The sequence below is a fragment of the Saccopteryx leptura genome, chromosome 6 (genome assembly GCF_036850995.1).
Source record: "Saccopteryx leptura isolate mSacLep1 chromosome 6, mSacLep1_pri_phased_curated, whole genome shotgun sequence".
NCBI classification, from domain to species: domain Eukaryota; kingdom Metazoa; phylum Chordata; class Mammalia; order Chiroptera; family Emballonuridae; genus Saccopteryx; species Saccopteryx leptura.
In genome coordinates, this window is record NC_089508.1 from 194,578,508 (window position 1) to 194,606,443 (window position 27,936).

A 27,936-nucleotide genomic window follows, 5' to 3' on the forward strand; every position below is an offset into this window, starting at 1 on the left:
ACACTTGGATGTTCTGAGCGCTTTACACTCGTTGCACTTCCCTTTTCCGGACGAGGACATGGATGCACAGAGAGGTTAAGTCACTTGCCCAAGATCACACAGCTCTAGGTAACCACAGCAGGGTCTGAATCTAGAATCATCCTTATTTTACAGACAGGCCACTTGGAACCCAGCCCGGCCTCTCCAGGCCGACCCTCGCGGAAGCTTAAACAAACAGGCGACCGCCCGCCCGGGTGGAGCGCAACCAGCATTCCAGCACCCACCTCCCCTGTGCGGATGGGGAAAGGGCGCGGGCCCTCCTCCTGGCCTTCCTCGCCGAACGCCCCTCAGCTGCGGCCGGGAGGAGCCCCTCGGGTGGGCGGGGCCTCGCGCAACCGGCCAATGACGGAGAGGGGGCGGAGTTTGGGAGCGGGGAGGGGCGGGGCCTGACGGGTGCGGGCCAATAGCGGCGCGGGGGCGGTGTGGGGGCGGGCGGGGTCGCGCGGAGGAGGCGGCGGCGGCGGCGGCGGCGGCAGCGAACAAAGAGGCGGCGGGCACGGGCGGCCGAGCGCAGCCGAGCGCAGCCGAGCCGGGCCGAGCCGGGCCGAGCCGGGCCGGGCCGGGCCCAGGAGCGCACGGGCGATGCGGGCGGCCAGGCCGGGGTCGGCGGGCCCCTGAACCCAGCGCCCCCCCGGGGCCAGCGAGGAGCCCCGCCGCGGCCGCGCGCGCCCGAGGCCGCCGGGCCCCGCCATGGCCGGAGTCAGCTACACGGCGCCCTGGTGGGTGAACCTCCTGCACCGGCTGCCGCACTTCAGCCTGCGCTGGGAGGCCACCAGCAGCCAGTTCCGGCCCGAGGACGCCGACTACCAGCAGGTGACGCGGGGCCCCGGGTCGAGGGTCAGGGGTCAGGGGTCAGGGCCCCGGGCCACAGCCCCTCCCCCGCCCCCATCGAGGCTCACGGCTTCCTCCTCCTCGCGGGTCGCGAGCCCTCCCTCTCCCCGAGGGTCGCTGTCCCTCCTTTCTGAGGATCTAACGATGACCCGTTTTCCATCGAGAGTCACGACAGCCCCTCACTTCTTGAGTGAGGGTCTCCTCTTGGGGTCATGGGTCTCTCTTGTCCCAGAGTGTAAGGACCCTAATTCCTTAATGAGGGGCCCCAGGCCCTCCTTGCCAATTCAAGCTCCCCTTCTGGTGCCACTTAAGGCCCTCTCTTCTGAGAGGGGGGTTACATGGAGCCACCTCCTCCCCTCCATGGAGCCCCCCGCTGCCAGCTGTCAGCTGCTGCCCAGGCCTCTGCCCCCCCCCAGCCTGTTGCCAGCAGCGCCCCCTAACTATGGGACCCCACAGCGCTGAGACCCGCGGGGCTGCCGGGCTGTGGGGTGCACACAGAGTACAGTGTGCGCTGCGGTGACACCTGGCCCTCCTGGAACTGGGTGCCAGGACCCCTTGAGGGTGGAGGCCTGGCCCCAGTGACACAAGGGGGGCCTCAGTCTGGAAGGCTGGAAGGGGGCTGAGCCTGGGCAGAGCCAGGGGTGGCGAGGCCCTTTGCAGCCCTCTCCCCATCGACCGGGCTTTCTCCCTTTGGAGCCAGCCTTTGGCCGGGGGTCATGCCAATCCCCAGCGCCAACCTTGTCACTGAGCCACTGCCCTTTGAGTGCAGGGCAAGGGACCAGGCAGGCCGTGGGCTTCTTCCTGCCCGGGGGACGTGGATGCCAGCAGCCCTCATGACCAGAGTGCCTGGTCACCTGGAACAGCTCTGGGCTTTTTCTGTCTGTCAATCATTGCACAGCCCCTGGGTGGGGTGGACATGGCTTTGCTGGTTGTCAAGGCGGCCTGGGAATCCAGTATTTCGGGGACTATGTCCTACCTCGCCTATTCCGAACTCTGTTCTCTGTGGCCTCCCTGATCCAGGGGGGAGAAGCCTGGAAGCAGTGGGTGAGGGTCCCATGGGTGCCCCTGGCTCTGCAGGGGTGCCCCAGCTCCCCACCTCAGAGCTCCCCTGGTGCCTGCTCCCCCAGCCCTGCGGACCTGCGTGTGAGCGGATGAGAAAGGGGGCGAGCGATTGGTCCAGGCATGCCCGGAGCCAGCAGGACTTTATAAAACCCAACACCCACATTCTAGAAGCCCAGCTCTGGGGGGTGGCCAGTGTGGAGGCATCCCCCTCTGTGCTCCCTGGGAACTTGTGTGTGTGTGTGTGTGTGTGTGTGTGTGTGTGCGCGCGCAGGCTCTGCCACGTCTGCCCCCGGGGGCTCTGCTGCCACAGGCCAGGAGGCTGAGCTTTACTTGAGGGCCCCCCCACTTGTCAGTTCTGCAGCCCCAGGCAGCCCCTGGGGCACCTGGGGTGTCTGGCCCACACAGATTTTCTGCTGGCCTGTACACCTGTCTGTGCTGCCAACCAGGCTTCCACTGGCTGCCTGCTCCTGCCCCCCCCCCCCGTCCCATCCTCCCATGGGCCTCCTGGCTGGGGGTCTAGGACTCCTGTACGGCGTGAGCGAGGGTGGACACTGGAAACCCTGGGAGGCCTTGGGGTGGTCGCCAGGCACCCCTCAGCGCAGCCTGGCCTCCTGCAGGGCCCTTTGCCCCGAGAGGACCCAGGTTTCTGACCCAGCCTCTGTGAACACTGTTCCTTCCTTCACTGTTGGGGGGCTCTGACTCACACTCTCTCCTGCCTCCTCTCTAAGGAGCAGAATTAGCCACTGAATAATTCATGGTGTGGAAACCAGCCTGTCTCCATCCCCCGCCCTCTCTGTTCCTAGCTGGGGGTTGTAGACTTGGGCATCTGTCCTGCCTCTGCCCTGGTGCTGGTGCTTTGGGGCAAGCACTTGACCTCTCTGTGCCTTCACTGCCTCATCCTGAAGCCTGGGCTGGTGTGCCTCCTTTACAGGGTCGCTGTGGGGATGGGAGGGCCCCGAGCTCTTGCTCCCAGTTGGGTGTGCAGCAGGGGGAGCTCCCTCCCTGGGTGGGTGGGCAGTGGGGTACTATAGGTCATGGTATAGGTCCACTTTCTGTCTCCCCTAGTGAAGCATTCCTAGCTGTGGGGGACCACTGCCCCTGTCCCATTGGTGGGTAGTGGAATCCCAGTCCTCCTGCCCTCTTGGCCTGGGAACCTGTCTGTCTCCAGCCCCAGCCTGGGCTGCATGGGTCTGACACTTCCCTCCTGCCCTGTGGCCTGGGCCTAGCTGTGGTGGGGACGTCTACCTCCTGAGCCATCCAGAGGGAAGGTGGGGCCTGATGTAGGAGTGGGGTTGGCATGGGTGTTCCCTGCCCCCACCACTTACAGTTGGGAGACCTGGTGAAACCCACTGGAAAGCCCCGGGGGCTACCCTGTTTCGGGGTGCTGTACGGGGGAATCTGTCACTAGCCTTTTGTCACACAAGCCTGGGAGATGAGGACTGTCTCCCTTGTACAGATTAGCACACAGACTCAGAGAGACCGGCGCAGAATCCTACTTCAGACCTCTTACGCCTGCTCCACTAGAGGAGCCAGGTCCAGCTGGGGAGGGGACGTGGGGGCTTTCCTGGGCCCCTCACAGCTGTCTGCTGCAGGGGATGTGACTTCAGGGATGAGGAACTGTTAGGAGGTTCTCCTAGAGCCCAGCCGGCCCTACGTGGGGGCTTTGGCAAGAGCGAGGGCGGGATGTCACACCCTAAAGGTTTGCAGTTCCTCTGGGGACTGAGGGTCTCGGACTGCCAGGTTCCCAAGGCCTCCATCCTGGAGGAGAGGGACTCCCAGGCCGTGGCACCCATTTCTTGGGGGGTACGCGGTGCTGGTTCTGTGGGGCTGATGAGCTCTGTGGGGGGCGTGCAAGAAGGAGGCTGAGGGGCTGTTGGGGCTGCCTGGGTTGCCCCACCTGTCACCTCCCTGCCAGGAGAGCCTGCTTGTGGAGGAAAAGTTAAAGCCTGGTGTGGTAGTGCTGTGTGGTCAGGACACGGCCTGCGGAGCCTGGGCGGCAGGAAGGGCTTCGAGGAGGAGGTGCTACCTGGTCTCTGTGGAGGTTGCAAGCCAGGGTGTGAACGCCCAGTGGGCTGGGACTTGCCTGGAGCCTGGCCTGCAGTGGGCACATTGGTTCAGGCGGTGGCAGCTGCCCTCGGTTTGCCCACTGCGGGGCCCATTTCTTATTAGAGCCCTGATGCTTAGATGTTCCTAGCAAGACTCTAAAGATGAGACTGAGGTAGCTCTGCCAAGACCTTGGGGAAGAGGGTTCCAGGCAGTGGGAATAGCACGTGCAAAGGCCCTGAGGTGGAGAGAAGCCTCAGCCCAAAGTAGCAGTCGCTCTGGTCTGAACATGCTGCCTTGGGCGGTGGTGAATGCTTTGTGTCCGGAGGTGTGCAAGCCCAGACGGAACGGCCACCTAGACAAGATCTGAGACCACTTGGGGGTCTCCCAGCAGAGACCACAGCACCTTACTAGTGTAATGGAGTTCAGACAAGGTCAGCCTGTGCTGGCTCCAGGCTGGTGGCAGAGCCGTCGTGTCTGAAGGGCAGGGCTGGCCCTTTTGTCGTCCTCACCACTGATCAGAGGGAAACTCGCTCTGGTTAAACAACGGCATTTATTGCTGCTCTTACAGTTTACAAGGGGAATGGACACTCAGGAGAATGGGGAAGAGCTTAGAAGTGCCGGAGTCGGTCTGTGCACTTACCCTGTGGGGGAGGGCCGTTAAAACCAGAGGTGCACTGTGCCCTTTCGGTCACCGGCCTTGAAACGTCAGGGATTTGGGTCCGTGTCCGTGGTCCTTGGTGCTTGAGGCTTGACCTGCATCCCATGGTAGTAGCCAGGAGGCTCCAAGTGACAGGAACCAACCAAAGACAGAGCCCACAGGAAGCTGGGTGGTAGTGTCTGTGGCACCCCCTGTGCGGACAGAGCTCATGAGCTTGGCTTTGGGGTGCAGGCCCATGCTCGGGTGGGTGGGCAGAGAAGTCCCTGCTGGGCCAGACTGACTCGAGCTCTTTCTGTCTTGGCCAGGGTCAAAGTCCCGGGGGAGAACCCAGTTGGCTACGCTGGGGTCATGTGCCTGCCTTTGGCCTGGGGAGGGCCGGGTGGCTGGTTGCCTCTGCCCCCAAGTGTACACCTGCTGTGGGATGGGTGTTCGGGCGAAGCTCTGCGTGTGCCCTGCCTGGCGTTGGTGCAGGGTCTGTGCCACCAGGCTCTGTTGTTAGGCCTTTTGGCTCCTGGTGTTTGAGGGTCTGAGGATGCAGTGACAAACTGTACCCAGGGAACATGTGGCAAAGGGACATCAGCTGTTTTGTCCCTGGCTGGGAGCTCTTGGTCAGGCTCTGGGTGGGTGGCTCTGACCCCAGGCACAGCTGCCCTACCAGAGACTTGAGATTTTTTTTTCATAAGCATTTTTCTGGGGAGTCACCTTCAGTGGCCCTGGGGGTGGGCACCATGACTCCCACAGAAGCAAAACTGAGGCCACTGGCCAGCCGGCATCTGTGAGCGGAAGACGTGGCAGGCTCCTGCTCCAGCTCTCCCCTTCCTACACACACAGCCCCCGAGCAGTTTCTGAGTTGGGGGAGAGGCTCCCTGGGCCCCCGCAGGTGCTGGTTCCGGGAGGCTCAGCGAGTGTGGGGACTGGACCTCCCCTCCCCCCACAGGCAGCTCTGCTGAGTCCTCAGCTGGAGAAGAGGAACCGAATCTGCAGACAGGGACGGGTCACTGACATGGGAAGTGCCCCACGTGGCCCACAAGGACTTGGGCCATGTGACCCGGGACAGGAGTGGGACCCGGGAGTACCTGGTCGTGCTGTGCCTGCCTCCTGGGGTCTGTGGGAGCCTGCCCTTGGCCCTGAGCTGAGCTGGGACACACACAGCCCTCAGGCATCTCAGGGGCTTCCCACAATCTTGGGAGCATGAGGACGTCCAGTGTCGTAAGGCTCTAGTGGCACACATTCGGCACGGTGGCACCCAGAGCAGGGAGCCACTCCTGCAGCCAGAGGACACCCCCAGCGAAGTTCCTGAGGCCAGTCCGCACGTGCCGGGGCCTGCCCCGGGGTCCCTCCTGGAGATAGAGTGGCAGCTGCCAGCAGAGTTGGGTCTGCTGCCTGCCCAGCAGGGCTCCCGAGAGGCTCGTGGCGTAGGAGACATGCTGAGGCAGGGGTGTCCCTGCCATGAATGGGGCTGGGAGCGCTGTGGTCCTCGGTCAAGGCCAGGCCTCCAACCCAGTGCCAGAGGCAGGATGGGGCTGCACTTGGTGCCCGCTGGCTGTGCGGCCACTGCTGTTCTTGTCCAGAACCAGGGAAGGTGCCTGGGCGTGGGCTGGGCCCTCCGGGGACAGGGCTGAGTAGAGCTAAGCATGCCGAGGTCATGGGCTGGGTGGGCTTGGAGAAGGGCTGCATGGGACCCCTGGTGAGCCTCCCATTTTACTGCCCCTGCCGAAGGCGTGGGTTTTGTGTGCCCAAGTGGGCTCGTTCACACGCGTGTGTGAACATGCATGCCTGGAGTTCAGGCTCGTCTCACACTCAGGCCTGCACACACTCAGGCCTGCACACGCGTGTGTGAACATGCATGCCTGGAGTTCAGGCTCGTCTCACACTCAGGCCTGCACACACTCAGGCCTGCACACGCGTGTATGAACGTGCATGCCTGGAGTTCAGGCTCGTCTCACACTCCGGCCTGCACACACTCAGGCCTGCACACGCGTGTGTGAACATGCATGCCTGGAGTTCAGGCTCGTCTCACACTCAGGCCTGCACACACTCAGGCCTGCACACGCGTGTGTGAACATGCATGCCTGGAGTTCAGGCTCGTCTCACACTCAGGCCTGCACACACTCAGGCCTGCACACGCGTGTATGAACGTGCATGCCTGGAGTTCAGGCTCGTCTCACACTCCGGCCTGCACACACTCAGGCCTGCACACGCGTGTGTGAACATACATGCCTGGAGTTCAGGCTCGTCTCACACTCAGGCTTGCACACGCGTGTGTGAACATGCATGCCTGGAGTTCAGGCTCGTCTCACACTCAGGCCTGCACACACTAGGCCTGCACACGCGTGTATGCACATGGATGCCTGGAGTTCAGGCTCGTCTCACACTCAGGCCTGCACACGTGTGCCACCCACCGCCCTCCGTGGGCGTGCCCCTCCCCTCCCTGCAGGAGGCTGGATGAGGCCTGCCCCCCCCAGGGAAGGGCGGGTGGGTTGTGAGGGCAGGGGCCCCAAAGGGCCTGTTCATCCTGCTGTCCTTTGTTGGCCGAGGGTGTGGAGTGAGGCCCAGCTCTCCAACGCCTGGGTGACCCCTTCTGCTTCTGAGGCAGTGGCTGCCATGGTGCCAGCAGCCCAGCTGCCTGCTCGAGCCCTGTGCACCCCGGGTGGGTTCCTGGCCATCATGAGGGGCACTCAGTCCAGGCCTCCTCTTCTTGGTAGAGGCAAGCCCTGATGATGCCACGGGCGGCCTCTGGCTGCGTCTGAGGCCTGTGGCCCCGGTGCCCAGAGGTGGCCGCTAGAGAGGTGCTTGCAAAGTCCTGAAGAGCAGAGGAGCGTCTGGGAGTCGGGCTGGGAGGTCCAGAGGGACCAGCATAGACAGGTGGCTGCAGCACGGCCAGCCTGGCCCCCCCCCCCCCCCCGTGTCTGTTCACTCAGAGCAGGTGGGCTGTGGGCCGGGGACAGCCCAGGAGGGACCAGCATAGACAGGTGGCTGCAGCACCGCCAGCCTGGCCCCCCCCCCCCCCGTGTCTGTTCACTCAGAGCAGGTGGGCTGTGGGCCGGGACAGCCCTTCCACTGCTCTGGGCCGGCTGCGGGGAGGGTGCTGAGCAGCTCGGAGCCCGCAGGGCTCTGTCCATGTGGTCTCTGGAGGGCAAGGCCAGTGTGGGGTGTGCCTGTGAGGACGGGAGGCGTGGCCAGTGCGTGTCCGCGTGCAGTCTGCTGGCCCGGACCTTGGACCTCGGACCTTGGCGAGGAGGGTGGGGCTGGGACTGAGAGTGGGTCCCCCTGGGCTCCCGCACGGCCAGCCGCTGGCTGCTCTCCCCAAGGCGCGGCTGCACGTTCACCATCATGGAATTCGCGAAACCCAAGCCCAGCCCGGTGGAAATCTGGTTTTAATTTCTGCTGGCATTGGGGAGCCGCAGTCAAGCGTGTTTGAGGGGCGGAGCAGCGGCTGCCCAGCCCGCTCTGCGCCCGCTGGGCCCGCAGCCTGGCCCTCAGCACCCGTGCAGCCTGGCCCAGGACCCGAGTGGGCCTTTTCTGGAGCTTTCCTTGGAGGGCCTGTGCCAGCTCGTGCAGCCTGGCCCAGGACCCGAGTGGGCCTTTTCTGGAGCTTTCCTCGGAGGGCCTGTGCCAGCTCGGACCCTGCCTCCCTCACTTAAGTGTGGCCTTCTGTCTGGGGAAGTAGGGGCCACCCCCAGCTGGGCAGTCGGCAGACCAGCAAGCTTCGTGCGAAGCTGGGTCTTGGTGGGTGCTGAGGCAGAGGGCCAGCCCTGAGGGGGGTGGGCACCTTCCCAGCAGGAGACCCCAGACACACGCTTGGACCCAGTGCCTCCCCTTTTCTCACCCCACACCCAGGGCTGCAGCCTGGACAGGTCTGGGTTCTTAGCGGTGCCTCCTGGACTCCCTGACCTGGTCTCTCTCTCTGGAGAAGGCAGTTCTGGGCTGGGATGTCCCAGCAGCAGTGGAGGGCCCCCCCCCGTCTGCCCCTCCCGACCCAGCAGAGGCCTCGGCAGGGTCCCCTTGCAGTCAGATTGCCAGTTGGCCTGGGCCTGAGCCAGGATCCCCGCCCATAGGGCCGCCCACCTGTGCAAGGAGCCAGCACAGGCTCACACAGGACAGCTCCACCCCAGGTCCCTCGTGCCCCTGTCTCCTGCCAGGTCTGGGAGGACCTGGGGGCTGGAAGCTTGTGGGGCCACCTGACAGGCCTCAGACCTGGGCCGGAGGCTTCAGCCCCTGAGCTCTGGCTCCTCCGTGTTTCCAAAGAGGGTGGGGCTGTCGGGGGCCTTAGGGTACCCGGAGAGTGTGTGGGCACAGCGCAGGGCAGGGCATCCTCCTGGGGACGCTTCGTGGCAGGGTGAGGCGGTCCAGGGCTGTGAGCACCTGGGTGCACATGTGGCCACCCCAGTCCTCACTGCTTGTGCCTTCACTAAGCCCCGGGCATTGCTGGCGTCTCAGTGGCTGGTAGCCAGCGCTGTGGCCGGCGGTCAGGACATGGGCCCGAGCATCTCGCCTCGCCTGACCGAGTGCTGACATCACTTCCATCACAGACGGAAAATTCCATTTGGTCAGAGCCCAGATGCTGATTAGACAGTTCCCATTCTCTTTCTGAATGGGCCCAGGGAGAAGTGAGGGGACGCCAGCCCATGGAAAGGGGAGGCGGGGCCCCCACGGGCGTGCCAGCAGGAGCTGATCCCTGGGAGTCTGCCTGGAAACTGGGGCAGAGGTCAAGCCTGGCAGCGGGCCCTGGCGGGGAGGAGGCGGCTGCCCGGCCCGAGGCTGGTTTGCAGTTCTAGGCTGGGACCCGGGTTCCTCCTGTGTACACCGGGAGGTGTGGTCACCTCCCTGCAGGCCTTTGTGAGGTTGTCCTGGTGCCCAGGGGCCCCATGAGCTACCCAGTGGGGTTGCTCTTTAAGACTCCAGCGAGGCCTGCCCTGTGGTGGCACAGTAGACAGAGCGTCGACTTAGAATGCTGAGGTCACTGGTTCAAGGCTCCGGGCTTGCCCAGTCAAGGCACATAAGAGAAGCAACTACTACGAGTTGATGCTTCCTGCTCCTCTTCTGCCTTTTTTTTATGTGTATATGGGACTGTGGATGTATGAGTGTGAATCTGTGATACACATGTGTGGGCATGACCATGTATGTGAATGTATGGGTGTAGGTGTGCATATATGAATGTGTGGGCATGGGTGTGTGCATGTGTGGGCGTGCATGTGGGCATGTGTGAACATGTGCACCTGTGGGTGTGTGCACGCCCACCTTCTCTGAGCAGCCCTGGGCTCCCTCCCCTCCGGCAGCCAGGGCGCCCACCACCTCCTGTCCCCAGCCCACTGTGTCGGCAGAGGGATCCAGACAGCACCCTCTCGGGGCCCTGACTTTTCCTGAGGGCTCCGTGGATGTGCTGTGCTAATAAGTAACCCTATGAGGGGAGTGATGTTACTGTCTCAGTTTTACACACGGGCAAACAGGCACAGAGGTTAGTCACCAACTCAGGGTCGCATCTAGAACCAAGCAGAGGAGTATTTGGACCTCAGCGTTCCGGTTCCAAGTGCTGGGCTCCACTCTAGGGCCTGAGTTGATGTCCAACAGTGGGTGGTTCTTGGCCTCCTGTTGGTGAGACAGGCCATTTCTTTTTTTTTTGTATTTTTTTTTTTTTTTTGTATTTTTCTGAAGCTGGAAACGGGGAGAGACAGTCAGACAGACTCCCGCATGCGCCCGACCGGGATCCACCTGGCACGCCCACCAGGGGCGACCAGAGCCACTCTAGCGCCTGGGGCAGAGGCCAAGGAGCCATCCCCAGCGCCCGGGCCACCTTTGCTCCAGTGGAGCCTTGGCTGCGGGAGGGGAAGAGAGAGACAGAGAGGAAGGAGGGGGGGCGGGGTGGAGAAGCAGATGGGCGCTTCTCCTGTGTGCCCTGGCCTGGAATCGAACCCGGGACTTCCGCACGCCAGGCCGACGCTCTACCGCTGAGCCAATCGGCCAGGGCCGAGACAGGCCGTTTCTACGCTGGATCTCGGCTCCTGGGGCACAGGCACCAGCGGGGACTGTGCGACAGCACCACAAACCACAGTGGCCGGAATCCGGCCTTGGTGCTGCCAGGGCCCTCCCCCATGTGACAGTCGGGCTTGGAAGTGCCGTGGGCGGGCCTGACTGCCGGCCACACGGAGTCACTCTCACGTGGTCAGGCTGGGCTTAGGCCCTCGGCCGCCCATGACTGGCTGGGAAGAGCTGTTCACAAGGTTCTGGTTTTGTGTTTTAATTACAAAGGTAGTACATGTTAGTGGCTTAGAAAAAAAAAAAAGAACAACCACAAAACCCCTACTACAAAGAGTAACCGAGTCAAAGCTGCAGGAGAAGACCCGGGAGAGGTGCAGGTGCCGCCCGCCCGCCTCCGAGGGCCAGACCCTGGCACTTGTCAGACGAGGGAGCCAGCGCTGCCTCCCCTGGTGCCAGGACCCGGCAGGGCCTCTGATGCTTATCTTGCCTCAGCCTTCTCATCTAGCAAACGGGAGTGGGTGGTCCTGGCGCCACCGGGGCGGTGATCCGGGCGTGAGCTCTTTGAGTCCTGGCCAGTGTCAGCACCAACCACTCACCCCCAGGCCGAGCCCCACGCCCTGCGCCCCTGCCCCTACCTCCTTGCCTAGAGGTCTCTCTCTTGGAGAGCACGTGCCTAAGTGCTATGGTTGAAGCAGCAGCTCCGGGCCAGCTGTGTTCTGGATGTGGGTGTGGGCCCTGCCCCCCCCCCCAGATTGTACCCTCCAGTGAGGGGGATGGAGGCGGTTAAGGGAGCAGAGGGTGGCCTCCAGTGGGGCTGTGCCAGTGCCAGGCAGAGACCGTGGGTGCCAGGGTGGGCAGGGCTTTGAAAGGGGATCCGTGGGGTGGAGGCTTCTAGGTGGGGCTGGGGGCGCCTGACGGAGGATGTGGGGAGGAGCCGGCAGTGTCAGGACCTGCCGGCTGGCTGGGGGCTGGAGAGGAGCTTTGGTTATGGAAGGGCAGACCTCCCTTCGAGCCACGGCCCCAGCCAGCCCTTCCCTTTGTCTCTCCCGTGTGAGGGCAGGACAGGCAAGGCCTGTGGCACCTCGGGTGGGTATCCAGCCTCTGCATTGAGGGGACACCCAGGGAACCACAGATGCTGCCCATCCAAGCACCCTGATGATGTTCACGGACTGCCAGTATTGGGCAGTGTTGGGTGGGCTTGGGGTGGTGCCAAATACCGGACCTCCCCACCATGATTGTGTCCTGGTCTGTCTCCCGTGTGACCTTGGCAAGCTGCCCCCGCCCTGGGCCTCAGGGTCCCCACTGTCACGATTGCCCTGGGACCTCGAGGGAGCCTTGGGCTGAGAGGTGGCTCTGGTGCCAGCCCCACCAGGCCTGCTTCCCTTCCCTGTCCAGCTGGTGAGCAGGTGGTCAGCCCTCCTGTCAGTGCAAGGCGGTGGGTGGCTCCAGCCCCCCACACCCTCTGTGCCCAGACTGCTTGTTGGGCAGCACAGGGCAGCAGTGGGAAGGGCTGGTGCAGCCTGACTGCAGCCTCCAGGTGGTGCCCCAGCCCTCCTCAAGAGAATGCCATCCTCCCTGCTGCCTGGCAACTGTCTCCTGGGAGACAGCCCTGGGCACAGGGGCTGCGAGGAAGTAGTCCCAGTGCCTGGGCTGAGCTGCTTATCCTGGGGGGCCCCGCAGGGTAGGTCTGGGGTGTTCCACCCCCAACAGCCCCCAGGTTTAGGCCCAGGGAAGACCACATTGCTGCATGTTTAGACGTGGGGAGGGAGGGTGTTTCCAGGTCCTCCCGAGGTCTGGGCAGCAGAGCCAGCAAGGACCGCTGAGGGCTGCCCAGTGGTCACACTACAACGGCAGTGGCACCCGTGGGCGGGCGCCTCCACGCGTCAGGCCTTCTGTGCAGCACTTGCTCTGCCCCTGTGAGGCTTACACGGCCCTGTACGCCCCCCCCCCACAAAGGACGTGTGCTGAGGGTCCCGGGGGGGCCTAGACGTGGGCGTGCCTGTGCTTTCTCCCGTGGAGGCACTGTGCTGTGTCCACCACCCTCCCCTTGGAGAGCCTGGCACAGCGCTGCGTCCACAGCAGGCATCTTTGCCGGTCAGGTCACCTGCTTCCCACGAGGGACCCCAGCCTCGGTACCAAGGGTGCCCCTGGGACATGGTGGAGAGTTCTGGCCCTTCAGGACACAGGAGCTTACGGGCTTGATAAAGTGGCTCTTGGTTCTGCTACAGACAGGCATGGCCTGGACTGAATCCGGTCCTACCCCCCTGGGAGGCCATGGCTGTGTCCTCTGACCACCCCCATCACGCACCTCCTCACAGGGTCTGTTGGAGGACCCCTTTTTGAACACATCCTGCCTTGGATTCTGGGGCACAGGAGGTGATAGGCTCCCACGGGGCGGATAGGTAGGTGAGTAGGTGTTAGGAGAGAGGGACCCTATGGCCTTGCCCACCGTGGTCCCTCCAAGTGGAGCTTTCTGGGTTTCAAGACCATAGACGCTGGGATTCCCCATCCCCAGGCTACGTGAGGACTCTGGGAGAATGTGCCAGGCGCCCTATGCCCCAGCACGGGTGGCATCTGCTGGTACTGGTGTCAACAGAGCAGCAAAGGGCCCATGTCCAGCGCCGCTTCCCTCCTTTGCAGGCGCTGCTGCTGCTGGGGGCTGCCGCGCTGGCCTGCCTCGCCCTGGACCTCCTCTTCCTGCTTTTCTACTCCTTCTGGTTGTGCTGCCGGCGGCGCAAGAGCGAGGAGCACCTGGACGCCGACTGCTGCTGCACCGCCTGGTGCGTCATCATCGCCACGCTGGTGTGCAGGTGAGCACGGCGGGCCGGGGGCGGGGCCTGCCGGGGGCGTGGTCAGGGTAGACCAGGCCCCGCCCCTGACAGCCCCGCCCTGTCCCAGCGCTGGCATCGCCGTGGGCTTCTACGGCAACGGGGAGACCAGTGATGGCGTCCATCGGGCTACCTACTCGCTCCGTCACGCCAACCGCACAGTGGCAGGGGTCCAGGACCGGGTGAGTGGCTGCCGACATAGGAGGGGTCTCTTCTTGCAGCTCACCCCCTTGTCTGCACTCCTGCGGGAGCCGGGGAGCCCGTAGGGAGAGGCTGGGCGGGGCAGCTGAGGGGTGGGTGGGCGTGGGCGGGGCTGCCCCTGTGCAGGCTAACCCGCCCACCTGGTGCAGGTGTGGGACACAGCGGCTGCCCTGAACCGCACGGCGGAGCCCAGCCTGCAGAGCCTAGAGCAGCAGCTGGCCGCACGGTCCGAGCCCCAGCGGGCGGTCCAGCGGCTGCAGGGCCTGCTGGACATGCTGCTGGACTACACAGCTGCCATCCCGTTTTGGAAGAACTCGGCTGTGTCACTGGAGACACTGGCCCAGCAGGTCGATCTCTATGACTGGTACAGGTGCGACCCGGCCCTCCTTCCGTCCACCCCACCTGGCTCTCCAAGGGCCAGTGGGCTTTCAGCACCCAGTGCCTGAGGGTTTGTGAGTTGAAGGGGCTGGGCTCCCGCAGCCACTATGGTAGGAGCTCCCCATGGGGCCGTGTGCTACAAAAACCAGTTCCAGTCCATAGTCCCAGGACTGTCCATGGAGGGCCCTCTGCGTCCCAGGCTGTCGCCTCGGTTCTGTGGGGCCCAAGGTCCAGATGCCTAGCCTGCCCGGCATCCCCGCCCTTGCCACCCTCATCCTGGGCCCTGTCCCCCGTCCCCTGTGCCCAGCCCACACCTCCATGCGCCCACAGGTGGCTGGGCTACTTGGGCCTGCTGCTGCTCGACGTCGCCATCTGCCTGCTGGTACTGGTTGGCCTCATCCGCAGCTCCAAGGGCATCCTGGTCGGGTGAGTCTGTGGCTGGCAGCCGCGGGACGCAGTGAAGCACCCATAGCGCGTCTCCCTGAGCCAGCCCTGTCCTCACCCTGCCCCGGCCGCGGGCCAGACACGGTCTGCCCAGGGGAATAGCCAGAGGTCCTATATGGGCAGACTCCCAGACGTGCCCAGGGACCTGGCCCTCTGGCCTGCAGCCCAGCAGGTGGCATGACCCTCCTGACTTCCCTTCCCCTCACCTGGGGGATGCTGATTGGCTTTCATTGTCCCAAGGGTCTGCCTGTTGGGGGTCCTGGCCCTGGTCATCAGCTGGGCAGCACTGGGCTTGGAGCTGGCTGCGTCTGTGGTGAGTGGCAGTGAGTGGTCACCATCAGCTGGGCCTAGAATGGGAGTGGAGGCGAAGCCACACCCCTCACCCCTGTCACCTCCCATGGGACACTGAGGGCCCACGATGGGTGGGTCCTGTCCTTGGGCACACAGCAAGTCAGTGCCCCACCCCAGGTTTATACTCTATGTTCCTGAGAGAGACCAGACCCTGGGGGCCAGGCGCTACATTTAAGAGCTGCGGGTTGGGACGTGGTCACCCTGTTTTCCTTGCCTGCGTCCATGCCAGGGCTCCAGTGACTTCTGTGTGGACCCCGACACCTATGTGACCAGGATGGTGGAGGAGCACCTGGTGCTGAGTGGGGGTGAGTGCACAGCTGTGTCTGAGCTGGGAAGACATCCTCACCCTGGTGGACCTTCGTCTGGCTCTGGGGGAGGCAGGGCCCACCCGGATCAGGAAGCTAGTGAATGAACAGTGAGAACAGTAACGCTTCCCTCAAGTGGAGACTGAGAGTGAGGACAGGCACTGTGTGAGGCCAGTGATGACGGGGTGGGCGTGAGGAGGTGAGCCAGCCAGGAAGGGGAGCAGCAGGGGACGGTGCTGCTTGAAGCAAGCAGTCAGGGTGGCCTGCCAAAGAGGTGGCATTAAAATTGAACCAGTGGCCCTGGCCGGTTGGCTCAGTGGTATAGCGTCGGCCTGGCGTGCAGGAGTCCTGGGTTCGATTCCCGGCCAGGGCACACAGGAGAAGCGCCCATCTGCTTCTCCACCCCTCCCCCTCTCCTTCCTCTCTGTCTCTCTCTTCCCCTCCCACAGCCGGGGCTCCACTGGAGCAAAGTTTGCCCGGGCGCTGAGGATGATTCTGTGGTCTCTGCCTCAGGCGCTAGAATGGCTCTGATTGCGGCAGAGCGATGCCCCAAGATGGGCAGAGCATCACCCCCTGGTGGGCATGCTGGGTGGATCCCGGTCGGGCGTATGCGGGAGTCTTGTCTGACTGCCTCCCTGTTTCCAGCTTCGGAAAAATACAAAAAAAAAAAAAAAAAAAATTGAACCAGAGAAGGCTGTGCGTCTTGTGCAAAGGCCCTGAGACAGATACAAACTTGATGCATTCGTGAGGCAGAAAATAGACCCTTTGGGAGAGGACAGGGTAGGAAGGCGTCAGAGCCAGATTGTGGTCAGAAGTTTGTACTGTGCTCCAGGGGCCTATTGAGGGTGGGGAGCAGGGAGGGATGTGGCCTGTGATTGGGTGTCTTGGTCAGAGCGTCTTTGGGCTGCTGGAGCAACTGGGGGTCAAGGGGGAGCAGGGGACAGCTGCATTCCTGTAGGCAGGGGACAGGGCAGCCTGAGTGAGCAGTCAGGAGGAGACCGGGCCACACAGAGGGGAGGGGATGGGACTCCCCAGAAGTTAGGGTGCAGGGAGGAGGCAGGAGGGTTCCAGGGCTGTGACTGAGCTGGGGACAGCAGGGGGTGCTAAGTGGCCCTCCTGGGACTGTTCTTCCTGCTTTGCCTAAGAGACCCCAGGGGATGGCTTATTTTGTTAAGGAACTATTTCCACCTAAGCACTAGAAGTCCCCCTGTGGAGGAAGGGTAAGCCTGCTCTGCTGGGGCTGGCACGGATGGGGACAGCTGTCCCTGCCGCTGTCCCAGGCCTTGGTCAGCCCACCTTCTCAAGGTCATCGCTGCTCTGGGTCCTCGGAGGCTACATCCACCCCACACATGGACACAGACACTCACATGTGCAGACACACAGAAACACATGTTCATCCACATGTGTGGGTAGACATGTACCTATATATACACATCATGCATGCATAGCATGGGTCACGAGCGCATGAATGCAGTACACACACAGGTGCACACGTGTACCTGTGCACACACAGCCGTGCACACGTGGACCTGTACACACACGCACACAGCCATGCACACGTGGACCTGTGCGCACACGCACACACAGCCGTGCACACGTGGACCTGTGCACACGCACACACAGCCATGCACACGTGTACCTGTGCGCACACGCACACACAGCCGTGCACACGTGGACGCAGGCGGCGCAGTCGCTCAGCCGCCACCCTCTCTCCCGCCGCCCTCTCTCCGCAGACATCCTGCAGTACTACCTGGGCTGCTCCCCGCGTGCCGCCAACCCCTTCCAGCAGGTGAGAGCTCAGCTGCTCCTGCCCTCGGGGCCGGGCAGGGGCCCAGTCTGCAGCACCAAGCAGGCCCTGGGCCCCTCGTCTCACAGCCGCAGCCCCCGGGGCCCACTCTCGGCCTGCTGACCCTGGGAGCGGTGGGGAGACCGCTGAGCCACCACGAGCACATGTTGATGTCACTGACTCCCCCTCGGGTGATGGCCAGGTGCCCTCGGCACAAGCCTTTGGGGGGGCTTGCTTACAGCACTCCAGTCCCTGGAACCCCTTCATTTCCTGGGTTGCCCATGGCCAGTCCTGCAGGGCAAAGCTAGTCAGTGGGCATGGAGGGTCCCAGGGAGGCCTCAGTGTGGGTGGGGCCTGTGTTCATTCCGGAATCGCTGGGCAGTGTGGTGCTGGTGGATTTGAATGCAACCCTCAGCCCACTCTGCAGTGCTCTGGTGATGGCAGGGCCCCGGGGGCCTGAGGACCACCCGTCTGCTTTAGGGTGCTGTCCTTTCAATGATCTGTATCTTCTGGGTGCATGGCACCTGGGGGGCCGGGGGGGTGTCCTGCAGAGCCACAGAGCACAGTGCCAGGCACCCCCTCTGGCCCTGGCACGGCCAGCCCACCCTGGGTGCCCTGTGAGTGGGCGGGAGCGTCTGGAGGGAGAGACAGGCTGCCCAGCCCTGCTGTAGTCAGCCGGCTTCTCTGTGCACAGAAGCTGTCCGGCAGCCACAAGGCCCTGGTGGAGATGCAGGACATCGTGGCCGAGCTCCTGAGGACTGTCCCGCGGGAGTACCCAGCCACCAAGGTGAGGGCGTGGTGGGGCCGGGGTGAGCAGACCCCACGCAGAGCACCTCCCGCCCTGTCCCGCCACTCGGACATCTCTGCGTCTCTCCTCCCTCCTTCCCTCCTTCCCTCCTTCCCTCCTTCCCTCCTTCCTTGGAAATTTTTGGTGGGTTTTTTTGTTTTGTTTTTTTAATTCTGCTCTTTATTTTAAAAATTATACAAACTCTTTATACTGTATTGTAAAAGTGAGGAAAATGGGAACAGGTGCAGGAATAAAGTAAGGTCCTGGCCCGGCGTGGCTCCTGCACGAGGCACACCTGGGGACCGAGGGGACCCTGCTTTCCCGGCCCTCGGGCCCAGCGCATCTCTCCCTCACGGTGCCGTTGCCACACTGTCCACGCCGCCTCCCGAGGTGCTGGCCGCCTGCCGGAACCTGGCCTGTGTGTGCACCACCTCCCAGCCGGCCCTCTTAGTGAACTTCACAAGGGTTAGATTTCAGTCTTTTGTGCCCATAAAGTTACTTCAGTCGGGAAGGGCGCCGTCTTGGGTCTTTGTAACCGAGTGGACAAGTCGGTGTGCTGGCCTGCTTGGGCGCTGTCACAGAGTGCCGCGCTGGGTGGCTTGGACACGTACGCCACATAGTCCTGGAGGCTGGAAGTCCAGGGTCGAGGCGTGGGCAGGGCTGACTTGTGGGCCTCTCTCCTCGGCGTGTAGACGGCCGTCTCCTCCCTGGGACCTCACATGGCTGTCCCTCGCTGTGTCTCCGAATCTCCTCTCATGAGGACACCAGTGAGACTGGGTTAGGGTCCCACCCATACGATCTCATTTGACCTTAATCACCTCTTTACAGAGCCTGTCCTCCAACAGGCATATGCTGAAGTGCTGGGGGCTAGGATGTAAACACAGTTCAGCCTGTAGCAGGAAGTTATCCTGAAATCCGTTTCACGGTCACACCAGGGTCCTTAGGAATGTGTCATGGGAGTCAGGCAAGGGACCACTGTCACCTGTGGTGTTCTGGGCAGCTTTCCATGGCGATGTAGATGGTGCTGTGCGCGTGTGTGTTCACACACAACAATGCAGACCCACACAGTTGGGCTCGCTCTACACAATGTTTCCAATAATGTTTGGTCACTTAAAATGTCATGAGAAGTTTCCTTTGTCTTTAACAGTTTTTTAAAAAGACAACTTTTTTTTTTTGTATTTTTCTGAAGTTGGAAACGGGGAGGCAGTCAGACTCCCACATGCGCCTGACCAGGATCCACCTGGCATGCCCACCAGGGGGCGATGCTCTGCCCATCTGGGGCGACGCTCTGTCGCATCCAGAGCCATTCTAGCGCCCGGGCCAACTTTGCTCCAATGGAGCCTTGGCTGCAGGAGGGGAAGAAAGAGAGAGGAAGGAGGGGGAGAGGTGGAGAAGCAGATGGGCGCTTCTCCTGTGTGCCCTGGCCGGAAATCGAACCCGGGACTCCTGCATGCCAGGCCGACGCTCTACCACTGAGACAACTGGCCAGGACCTAAAAAGACAACTTTTAAAAGAACCATGTCCCTGTCAGGAGACTTGGGTGTTCCTGTACCTCCCAGTACAATAAAGGGACTACGTAGGGGTGGCCGCATTGGACAGGTGTTTGTGGGTCCTGCTCTCCCCTGTCCTTGCACCCTCAGCTGTCCCCTTGACACCAGGCCACAGACTCTGGGGTGCAGTTTCTAAAAGCCCGGGATCCTCAAGGCGTGTGCTGAGATTGCAGGGCCGAGGCTGGTGTCCATGGCAGGGGGTGGGGTGGACCAAGACTAGAGAGGTCCCCAGGGCCCCTGTGACTGGCTTGAGTGCCCCTCCCAAGTGCGGTGCTGACCTTCCGTGGTGTGTGCCCCCAGGACCCTCTGCTCCGTGTCCAGGAGGTGCTGAACGGCACAGAGGTGAACCTGCAGCACCTCACGGCCCTGGTGGACTGCCGCAGCCTGCACCTGGTGAGAGCTGCTCCTGGGGCCGGGCCTGCAGCTGGGGGGCCGTGGGGGGGCTCATCACGGGGGGGGGGGCTCAGCCCAGCCTCGAGTCCAGGTCCTGGGGAGTGGGCTGGGAGTCTAGGCTGCTGTGAGCTGGGCGTGACCCCATCATGTCCTCTCCTCTGGTCTCGGTGGCCTGGCTGTCGCTGTCCCCACTGGCCTCAGGACTACGTGCAGGCGCTGACCGGCCTCTGCTACGACGGCGTCGAGGGCCTCATCTACCTGGCCCTGTTCTCCTTCATCACGGCGCTCATGTTCAGCTCCATCGTCTGCAGCGTCCCCCACACCTGGCAGCAGAAGAGGTGAGGCTCAGAGAGGTCGTGCAGCCTCCCCAGGCCGCAGTGCACGGGATCTCCCAGGGACCTGCCTCTGCACAGCCCTGCATCGTCCCCGGAGACGGAGGAGTGCTCCTCCCCTCTTAGCACTCTGCAGAGACTTGAGACAGGCGGTCCTCCGTGAGCCTCCCGTTCACAGGAGCACGGCCTGCAGGAGCTCCCAGCCCAGGCCGCACACCAGAGCAGAGCAGGCTGGGAGCGCCACAGGCTCCACGCACCCCCCACGCCTCTGGCTGAGCTCAGGACGTCTTGTCTCTCTGCCCACCCCGGGCGCAGGTGTGCAGGGCTGTGGCTGAGGAGGCCAGCTGGCTGGCTGTGGGGACTCAGCTCTGTAGGGAGGGCCCCAGGTGCCTGTGGGCTCCATGTCCCACTCAGCTGGGTGACCGGGATGACAGATACTTCCTGTGGGGCCATTATGTTTCTGTCTTTGAAGTGGGGTCCTGGCAGCCTGCCTCAGTATCCCCTGTCAGTCCTGGGCTGGTGGTGTGTCGTATGCCATGCCTCTCCCCTTCCTGGGCCCCCACAGAGAATCTCCCGTGGTTACCACCTCCCCTCCTGCTTGGGCTGTGGCTGCTTCTGCGTGGCCCAGCGTGGCCGGCAGATAGCTCAGCTCAGACCTTTCCTGTCGTCTGGATTTCTCCTCTATTGTTCTTTGTTGTGATGGTGATGACAAGGCTGCCAATGGTGGTGATGGTGATGGTGGTGATGATGGTGGTGATGGTGATGATGGTGGTGGTGGTGATGGTGGTGATGGTGGTGGTGATGGTGATGATGGTAATTGTGACGGTGGTGATGGTGATGGTGATGATGATGATGATGGTGATGGTTGTGGTGATGGTGGTGATGGTGGTGATGATGGTGATGATGGTGGTGACGATGATGGTGATGATGATGGTGATGGTTGTGGTGGTGATGGTGATGGTGATGGTAATTGTGACGGTGGTGATGGTGATGGTGGTGATGGTGGTGGTGATGGTGACGGTGGTGATGGTGATGGTGGTGATGGTGGTGGTGATGGTGGTGATGGTGATGGTGATGGTGGTGATGGTGACGGTGATGGTGACAGTGGTGATGGTGGTGACGATGGTGACGGTGACGGTGATGATGGTGATGATGATGGTGATGATGGTGATGATGATGGTGATGATGGTGACGTTGGTGGTGGTGATGGTGGTGATTAGGATAGAAGTAATAAATATGGCAGCTATAGGACAGTGTCTAAGAGCACAGCCCTAGAACCACATGGCCTGGATTTGGATCCTGGCTCTACCCTTGTTTATTGGTGCCTATGGACAAGTCACTTAACCACTGTAGGCCTCAGCTTCCCTAACTGTGAAGTGGGGGTTGCAAGGGTATGCAGCCTGTAGGGTCGGTGGGCACTGGATGAGTCACTGTGAGCAAGGGCTCAGCCCCGGGTGTGGCTGGGCATTGGTGCTCAGTCAGTTGCTGCCACTGTCCTTATCTCACTGTGGTGAAGACCCTCTGTTCAAGGCCACCCAGCTTGTGCTGAGAGGCCAGACATGAGCCCAGTGCTGGCTGACCTGTGCCTTCCAAGGGTGTAGACAGCCCCTGGGCTCAGGCCACCCAAAGGCACAGGCTGGGACTTGCAGGGCCAAAGGGGGGCACCCCAGCCTCCAGGCACCGAGCCTCCTGTGCTTGTTCAAGACAGACTCTGCCCTTCTCCTTGCAGACGGTCCACGGCCCCGTGCGCAGGCCGAGGTACAGGCCATCGGCACCCTGTCTCACAGAGAGCCGGGTGACCTGCCGGGGTCGCACAGTGTCCGTGTGCTGGAGCCGGGTCTGTCTGCACCAGAGCCGCCCCCGCAGGCCTGTGGCTGCTCCACGTCAGGGCCTGAGCCTGTGCGTCCCTCCCACAGGGGCCCCGAGGAGGACGGGGAGGAGGAGGCGGCCCCGGGGCCGCGGCCGGCGCACGACAGCCTCTACCGCGTGCACATGCCCAGTCTGTACAGCTGTGGCAGCAGCTACGGCAGCGAGGCCAGCATCCCGGCTGCGGCCCACACCGTCAGCAATGCCCCCGTCACCGAGTACATGTGAGTTGTGCCGGGCGCTGGGCAGCCAGGCGGGGACGGCGGAGCCGAGCCTGGGTCAGCTGCCGGGGCGCAGTGTGGCCGCAGTGAGCAGGAAAGGGAACGTTGGAGGAAAGGACAGAACCACCCACAGGGGACCGTCCCACCGTGGGGGCCACATCGGGGCTGGACCTCCCCCACCCCAGGGGTGCTGCCCTGGTTTTGGGTGGGCTCAGCCTAGTATTGAGTGCCTCCTGGGCCCAGGCACACCTGGGTCAGGCCACAGGGAAGCCACTTGGTCAGATGGAGGGTCTTCGGGCGCCAGGAGGGCTGTGGCTACAGGCCCAGGCCCAGGCCCGGCCACCTGGTGGGCAGGCAGCCAGGTGCAGGCCGGCGGGCATGCTCGGGCCCACCGACTCCATGGTGACTGTGCTGGGTCCACAGGAGCCCTGTGGCCTGATGGCGGGCAGCACCAGGGCTGACAAGAACCACAGGTGTGCCCACCCTGCTGAGGTCAGGACAGAAGGGGACACGAGGTCTGCTTGGCTCCAGACCAGGCCCTTGGGCTTAGAACTGGGACCACCCGGCCAGTGGTCACTCACAGCCCAGTGGTCACTCACAGCCCAGTGGTCACTCACAGCCCCTCTCCTCACTCCTCAGGAGCCAGAATGCCAACTTCCAGAACCCGCGCTGTGAGAACACCCCCCTCATCGGACGCGAGTCCCCACCCCCCTCAGTAAGTCTCGGGTCTGGAGGGGGAGGGGTGCTGCCCTGCCGCCCGGGTGGTCTGCTGGGGTCCTTTGTGGGCATGCAGCTGGACACGGGGCTGGGTGTGCTCGCAAGCTGGTCCTGACGGGTCCTGGGCCAGAGCGGACAGCCGGGGGCCGGCGGCCTGGCTCCAGCTCGGCTCCGAGGGGCTGGACTTCTCTCTTCCCGCCCAGCTGTTTCCTCTCCTTGTCCTTTGACTTCCTGAGCGCAGCCCAGGCCTCGGCGCTGACCACTCCAGCCTGGCCTGGCGTCCCTCAGCCCTCACAGCTGAAATACGGAAGAGTGGACGGGGGGGGGGTTTATGCCAAAGAGAAGTAGCTCCCAGAGAGGGGCCCCCAGGAGGGTGTCCTGGAAGAGGTGGGCCACAGGACAGGTGGCCAGAGAGGCTGCAGGCCACCTTGCTTCTGGAGTGCCCGCCCGCCCGTGCAGTGGCCCCACTGTGCCCTGCAGCACGGAGCTGGCCTGGATGCCCTCGACCACTGGGGCCTGGGGCTGTGCAGGCTCCCAGCTGTCCCCTCCTCGGGCTGCTGTCCTCGTCGGCACTGTGCCTGGCCCCACGGCCTCCTTCAGCTGGGCCCACACCCTGGTGTTGAGGCCACACTCTCTCTCTCTCTCCTGCACCCCTCCCACCCCGGGCCCTCCTAGCGGTATCTGGCTGCCCTGGACTCTGGCAGCCACACGGGCTGGCACTTTAAGCCCGCGGACAGTGCCCGAACGCGGTGGTGGCCGTGCCCTCAGAGCGACAGGTACTGACCCGCCCGGGTCCCCTGCCCTGTGCACTGCCCGCCCGCCTGCGCCCCTGTGCCTCACGCTCTCTGCTCACCGTTACCCATTACCAGGGCTGGCCGTGGGCCCATCTCAGAGCAGTGCCAGGGGGCCCGCTCTTGGTGGGTACAGGCCTGTGGGCCCTGTGGCGTCCAGCCCAGCCTCAGAGACCGCTGGTGCTGGCCTTCGCCTGTCACTCTCACATCGAGACAGGGAGCCCCTCCCCACCCCCGGCCCAGTTGCAGGTGGCCACAGCCCCTCTTGTCACCTCCCAGCAAGGAGACTGTCCACCACACCCCCATGCATGCCTGCGCCAGGTCCTGGGGTGCAGCCAGCAGGCTGGACCCCGCGGTGCGCCCTGCATGTCCTGCGGTGCACAGGGACGGTGCAGACGGGCGTGCACGCGGCGCCCAGTGTCCCCAGTGCTGTGCGCCTGCATGGGCTCCTGGGGGTCTGGGCTGCAGCCCTCGTCCCAGCCCTCAGTGCATGTCCACGGAACGGCAGGGCCCCAAGGCCACTGCTGCCTCCCCCGCGCCCCCTCCCATCCCTCCCAGCTTTCTCCTGCAGGAGCTCTGGGAGGGCTCTCAGGACCGGGGACCTTGTCCTCCTCACCAGGCCCTGGGGACTGTGGCGAGTCGTGTGGCTGTGCAGGCTCCTCACCCACTGGTGACCTGCAGCGTGTCTCACCTCTGCCCCACGCCCCTGGGCACAGGGCTCCTCGCACACTGCCTGGCGGTCTCACGCCTCCACGTTCCTGAGTGCACACGCACACTGAGCGAGGCCGTTGTGTTTGAGGTCGGACGAGGGAGCTGAGACGCACGCTGTCCCTCCCGCAGATGCCTGTCCCGCGTCTGTGACAGGTTCCCCACCTGAGCGGCTGCAGCGTCAGCTCAGCCTGAGGGGCCTGTGTGGCCTCCTTCCCCAGGGTGACGGGACAGAGTGGCCTGTGGCCCTGCTGCTCTGGGGCCTCGGTGGCCGTCTGAGTGCCTGGACCCACCTGCCCCGACCCCTGCATGGTGCTCCGCGCGTGGCCCCTCAGCCGCTGTCCCGCAGGGCGAGGAAGGCCTGCGTGTGGCCTTCAGGTCTCAGGCACGGGGGGTCTCCACGCTCTGGCTTCTCGGGGTGGGGCAGAGCTCTGCCTGGCACAGCGCTCACATGCCCGGAAAGGGTTGGGGCTGAGGATGCTCATCTCCGGGCTGGCAGCTGGTCCCCATCCTGCGTCTGGGTCCTCGGGGGCTCGCAGTCCCAGCGCTGGGCCTTCTGGCCCCTCCTGTGCCCCCCCAGGGCTGTGAGCCCTCCTGTCCTGTCCTGCTCCCAGGAGTGCTTCCAGTTCGCCCGGCCGAGTCCTGTGCCCAGCCTTGCCCGTGCCCTGCTCACCACAGTCTCCCTCTCTCCCCGCAGTACACGTCCAGCATGAGAGCCAAATACCTCGCCACGAGCCAGCCTCCGCCCGACTCCAGCGGCAGCGGCCACTAGACCGCCGAGCCAGCCGCTGCCCCGCGTGCCAATCGCCCTGCTTCTCCCCGAGCCAGCACTGCCGCTTCCACGGGGCCAGGCCCCTCGCCCGCCCTCCCCTCCCTGCAGGAGCCTGGCGTTCCCGGCAGGGCCCCCGGCAGCTGGAGATGTGGGAGCTCCGGGCCACGCCGTCCTCGGTTACACACCTGGACACGGGCGTGCTGCCACGGACACCAGGCCCTCGCGGCCCTACCCCGTGCCCTCTGCCCTCCCAGGGTTTGCGGCCACAGCGCCCTGCTCCAGGCCGGACGCGCCCCCTGCCGCTTGGGGACCTCGCCTTCCCTCTGCAGCCCCGATGCTTCTGTGGCCACTGGAGTGTCCTCTGCGCCATGCCTCCTGGCTCCTCTGCAGTGTCTGTGGCCCCTTTCTCTCCCCTGACCGCAGGTGCCCTCCTGCTCGTTGCCAGACGCCCCCGGGGGGCTCGCCTCTGCCTCCCGCCTAGCCTCCCTCTCTCCCTCAGCACCCGCAGCGCCCGGCCCTCCGTGGTGGCAGGAGGATAGCAGGTGGCACGCCAGGACCGGCCACTCCCCCAGTGCCGGCTGCCCTCTCGGTGCCAAACCCCCTCCCCGCCCCTCGGCAGCTTGTCCGGTTTGTTCTTTGCACTAACTGACCACACTCGTCATCTCCAGGGCCGGCGGCTGCGGGCCCCGCACACCCCCGTCCCCTTTCCTCCAGGACAGGTGCTGCGTCCGGAGCCCGGCCTCGGGGGCTGTGTCCGAGCTGCCGCTGAATGAGCCCTTGGCCCCCCCGCCCCCCGGGACTAACCACTAACCTCACCCCGCCACACGGTGCCCCGGCTGACCCGCGAGTGGGCCCCCGAGTCCAGACAGCCGGCTGGGAGTCAGGCCGGGGTAGCCATTTCCTCTCTGGGCGCTGCTGGGGCAGCGGCAGCGGCCGACAGGCAGCCTCGGGCTTGGGAGAGCGCCCCAGGCGGGTCCTGCCCCAGGAGGACTGGGCTGTGAGGCCGGGGTCCCTGCAGCCTCGCTCTCCCTACCTGTGAAGTGGGAGGACGGCCTCCCTAAGGTGCTTTTGGCTTTAGTGTACAATGTTTGCTGTTTCCTGCTGTGGGGAGCGGCCAACCCCTGCAGGAGGGAAGGTCCCCTGCCAGCCCCAGCCGGCCTGCCTCGCACAGAGAGGCCTGTACGGTGGGCAGCTGGGTGCCCAGCCCGAGGCCACAGAGGGCGCCCAGCAGGCAAGGGAGAGGCCCCGGGCCAGGGCCGGGCAGCTGGTCAGGCGGTTTACAGACTCCCAGGCAGTGGGCTGCAGCCCCTTCCCTGGGGCCAGCCTGAGAGAGGCCACCATCCCTTCCTCTGGGACCTTCCTGCCGGTGTCTGGGACCAAAAGGGTGGAGGCCGGGCTCCATCTGCCCTGGGAAGGGAGGGAGAGAGTGGACTCACATCTGCGCCCCTGGGCATTTCCGGACCTCACTGCACTGCGTGGTGTGCTCCAGGCCCCCACGAGGTGGGGTCCCAGCCCCCCTGCCCAGTCTGTCCCCTGAGCTCCACCCCGTGGCCCAGTGTTCAGGCCTCTGGTCAGGAGGGTGGCCCAGCAGTCCCGCCCGAGGCCTGCCATGTGCCGTGCCGCTGCTCCGCCCAGCCGGCCGGCATGGCCACCCCAGTGTGGACGTGGGCAGCACGAGTGGCTGCCCCGGCCTGGGCCTGGGCCTGTGCCGACGGGAGCCCGCTGTGCGCGGGTGGGCGCCTGCCTGGGCCGACGGGAGCCCGCTGTGTGCGGGTGGGCGCCTGCCTGTGCCGACGGGAGCCCGCTGTGCGCTGGTGGGCGCCTGCCTGTGCCGACGGGAGCCCGCTGTGTGCGGGTGGGTGCCTGCCTGGGCCAACGGGAGCCCGCTGTGCGCTGGTGGGTGCCTGCCTGTGCCGACGGGAGCCCGCTGTGTGCGGGTGGGTGCCTGCCTGTGCCGACGGGAGCCCGCTGTGCGCTGGTGGGTGCCTGCCTGCCTGTGACCTCGGGGTTCTTCCACTCACTGAAGTTGAATCAAGGATCAGGGTTCAAACCTGAGCTTCCTCCATGGAGCGGGTGGGTCCCACGTTGTTTTTTGTTTTTTGTTTTTTGGGGGGCCCCCTCTCCTAGCTACCCCCCCATCCAACTGACCTCTCCACACCCACTCCCACCCCTGCACCAGTGGGCGGTGGGCCCCTTAGGCCCTGAAGCATCTTGGAGGGGGGTCTGACCGTGTGGGGGACAGGAAGGCTACAAAGCCCCCCCACAAGGCCGGGTGAGCTGGAGGCCCGGGCTGCTACTGCAGGTTTGGGCAGTGGGAGGCCCGGCTGGAGGCCCCTCACCCTTCTGGCCACACCCACCCATCTCACTATGCAATTCCAGTCAGCTCTGTTCCCCTCCCCACCCAGGACCCTGCCCAGCCCCCAGGGAGAGTGGGTGGCAGCCCCACGGGGGGACTAGGGGTGGGCTTGGGGGGTTTCATTTAGCCATAATGGTCATGCGCCCGTGTTTGTTATACATAATCTTTCTCGATATAATTTGGTTGAGACTCTGACCCTCCTGGTTGCCTCCTGGCCCTGTCCCCTCCTCCGTATCCGAGCTGACCAGGGACTGAGCCATGGGGCACTGACCTCTGACCTCTTCAGGACCACGGCTGGATGTGCTGTCGCTGGTTTTTGTTTTTTGGGTTTTTTTTTCAAACTGGGTTTGGGGTTTGATTTTTATATCTTTGGGGCTTTATTTTTCTTGGCAAATACTAAAATCTTGTCAATGTAATTTCTGTGGTTTCTATTCAGCTTGGGTTTCATGTTTTAAAATAAATTTTAAGAAATAGGCCTCCGAGTTGTTTTGGCTCGTGCTGAAGTCTGAGCAGGGCAGCCACGTGCGTGCGTGCT

General features: G+C 63.9%; 1 protein-coding gene across 2 annotated transcripts; it reads left to right on the forward strand.

The window, feature by feature from the left end:
* Nucleotides 1-486: 486 nt before the first annotated feature.
* TTYH3 (tweety family member 3) lies at nt 487-27,876 on the forward strand. 2 transcript variants are annotated; one of them, XM_066388398.1, is made up of 15 exons: nt 487-852; nt 13,256-13,425; nt 13,514-13,625; nt 13,794-14,014; nt 14,353-14,448; nt 14,707-14,779; nt 15,047-15,122; nt 16,856-16,911; nt 17,603-17,695; nt 19,546-19,638; nt 19,840-19,976; nt 21,887-22,060; nt 22,697-22,772; nt 23,450-23,550; nt 24,971-27,876. In XM_066388398.1, exons 1-15 carry the CDS (start codon nt 730-732, stop codon nt 24,984-24,986), a joined length of 1,617 nt encoding a protein of 538 aa, XP_066244495.1. In that variant the 5' UTR covers nt 487-729; the 3' UTR covers nt 24,987-27,876. The 2 variants fall into 2 exon arrangements, with proteins under 2 accessions (XP_066244495.1, XP_066244496.1); XM_066388399.1 differs by lacking the exon at nt 23,450-23,550.
* The last annotated feature ends 60 nt before the right edge of the window (nt 27,877-27,936 follow it).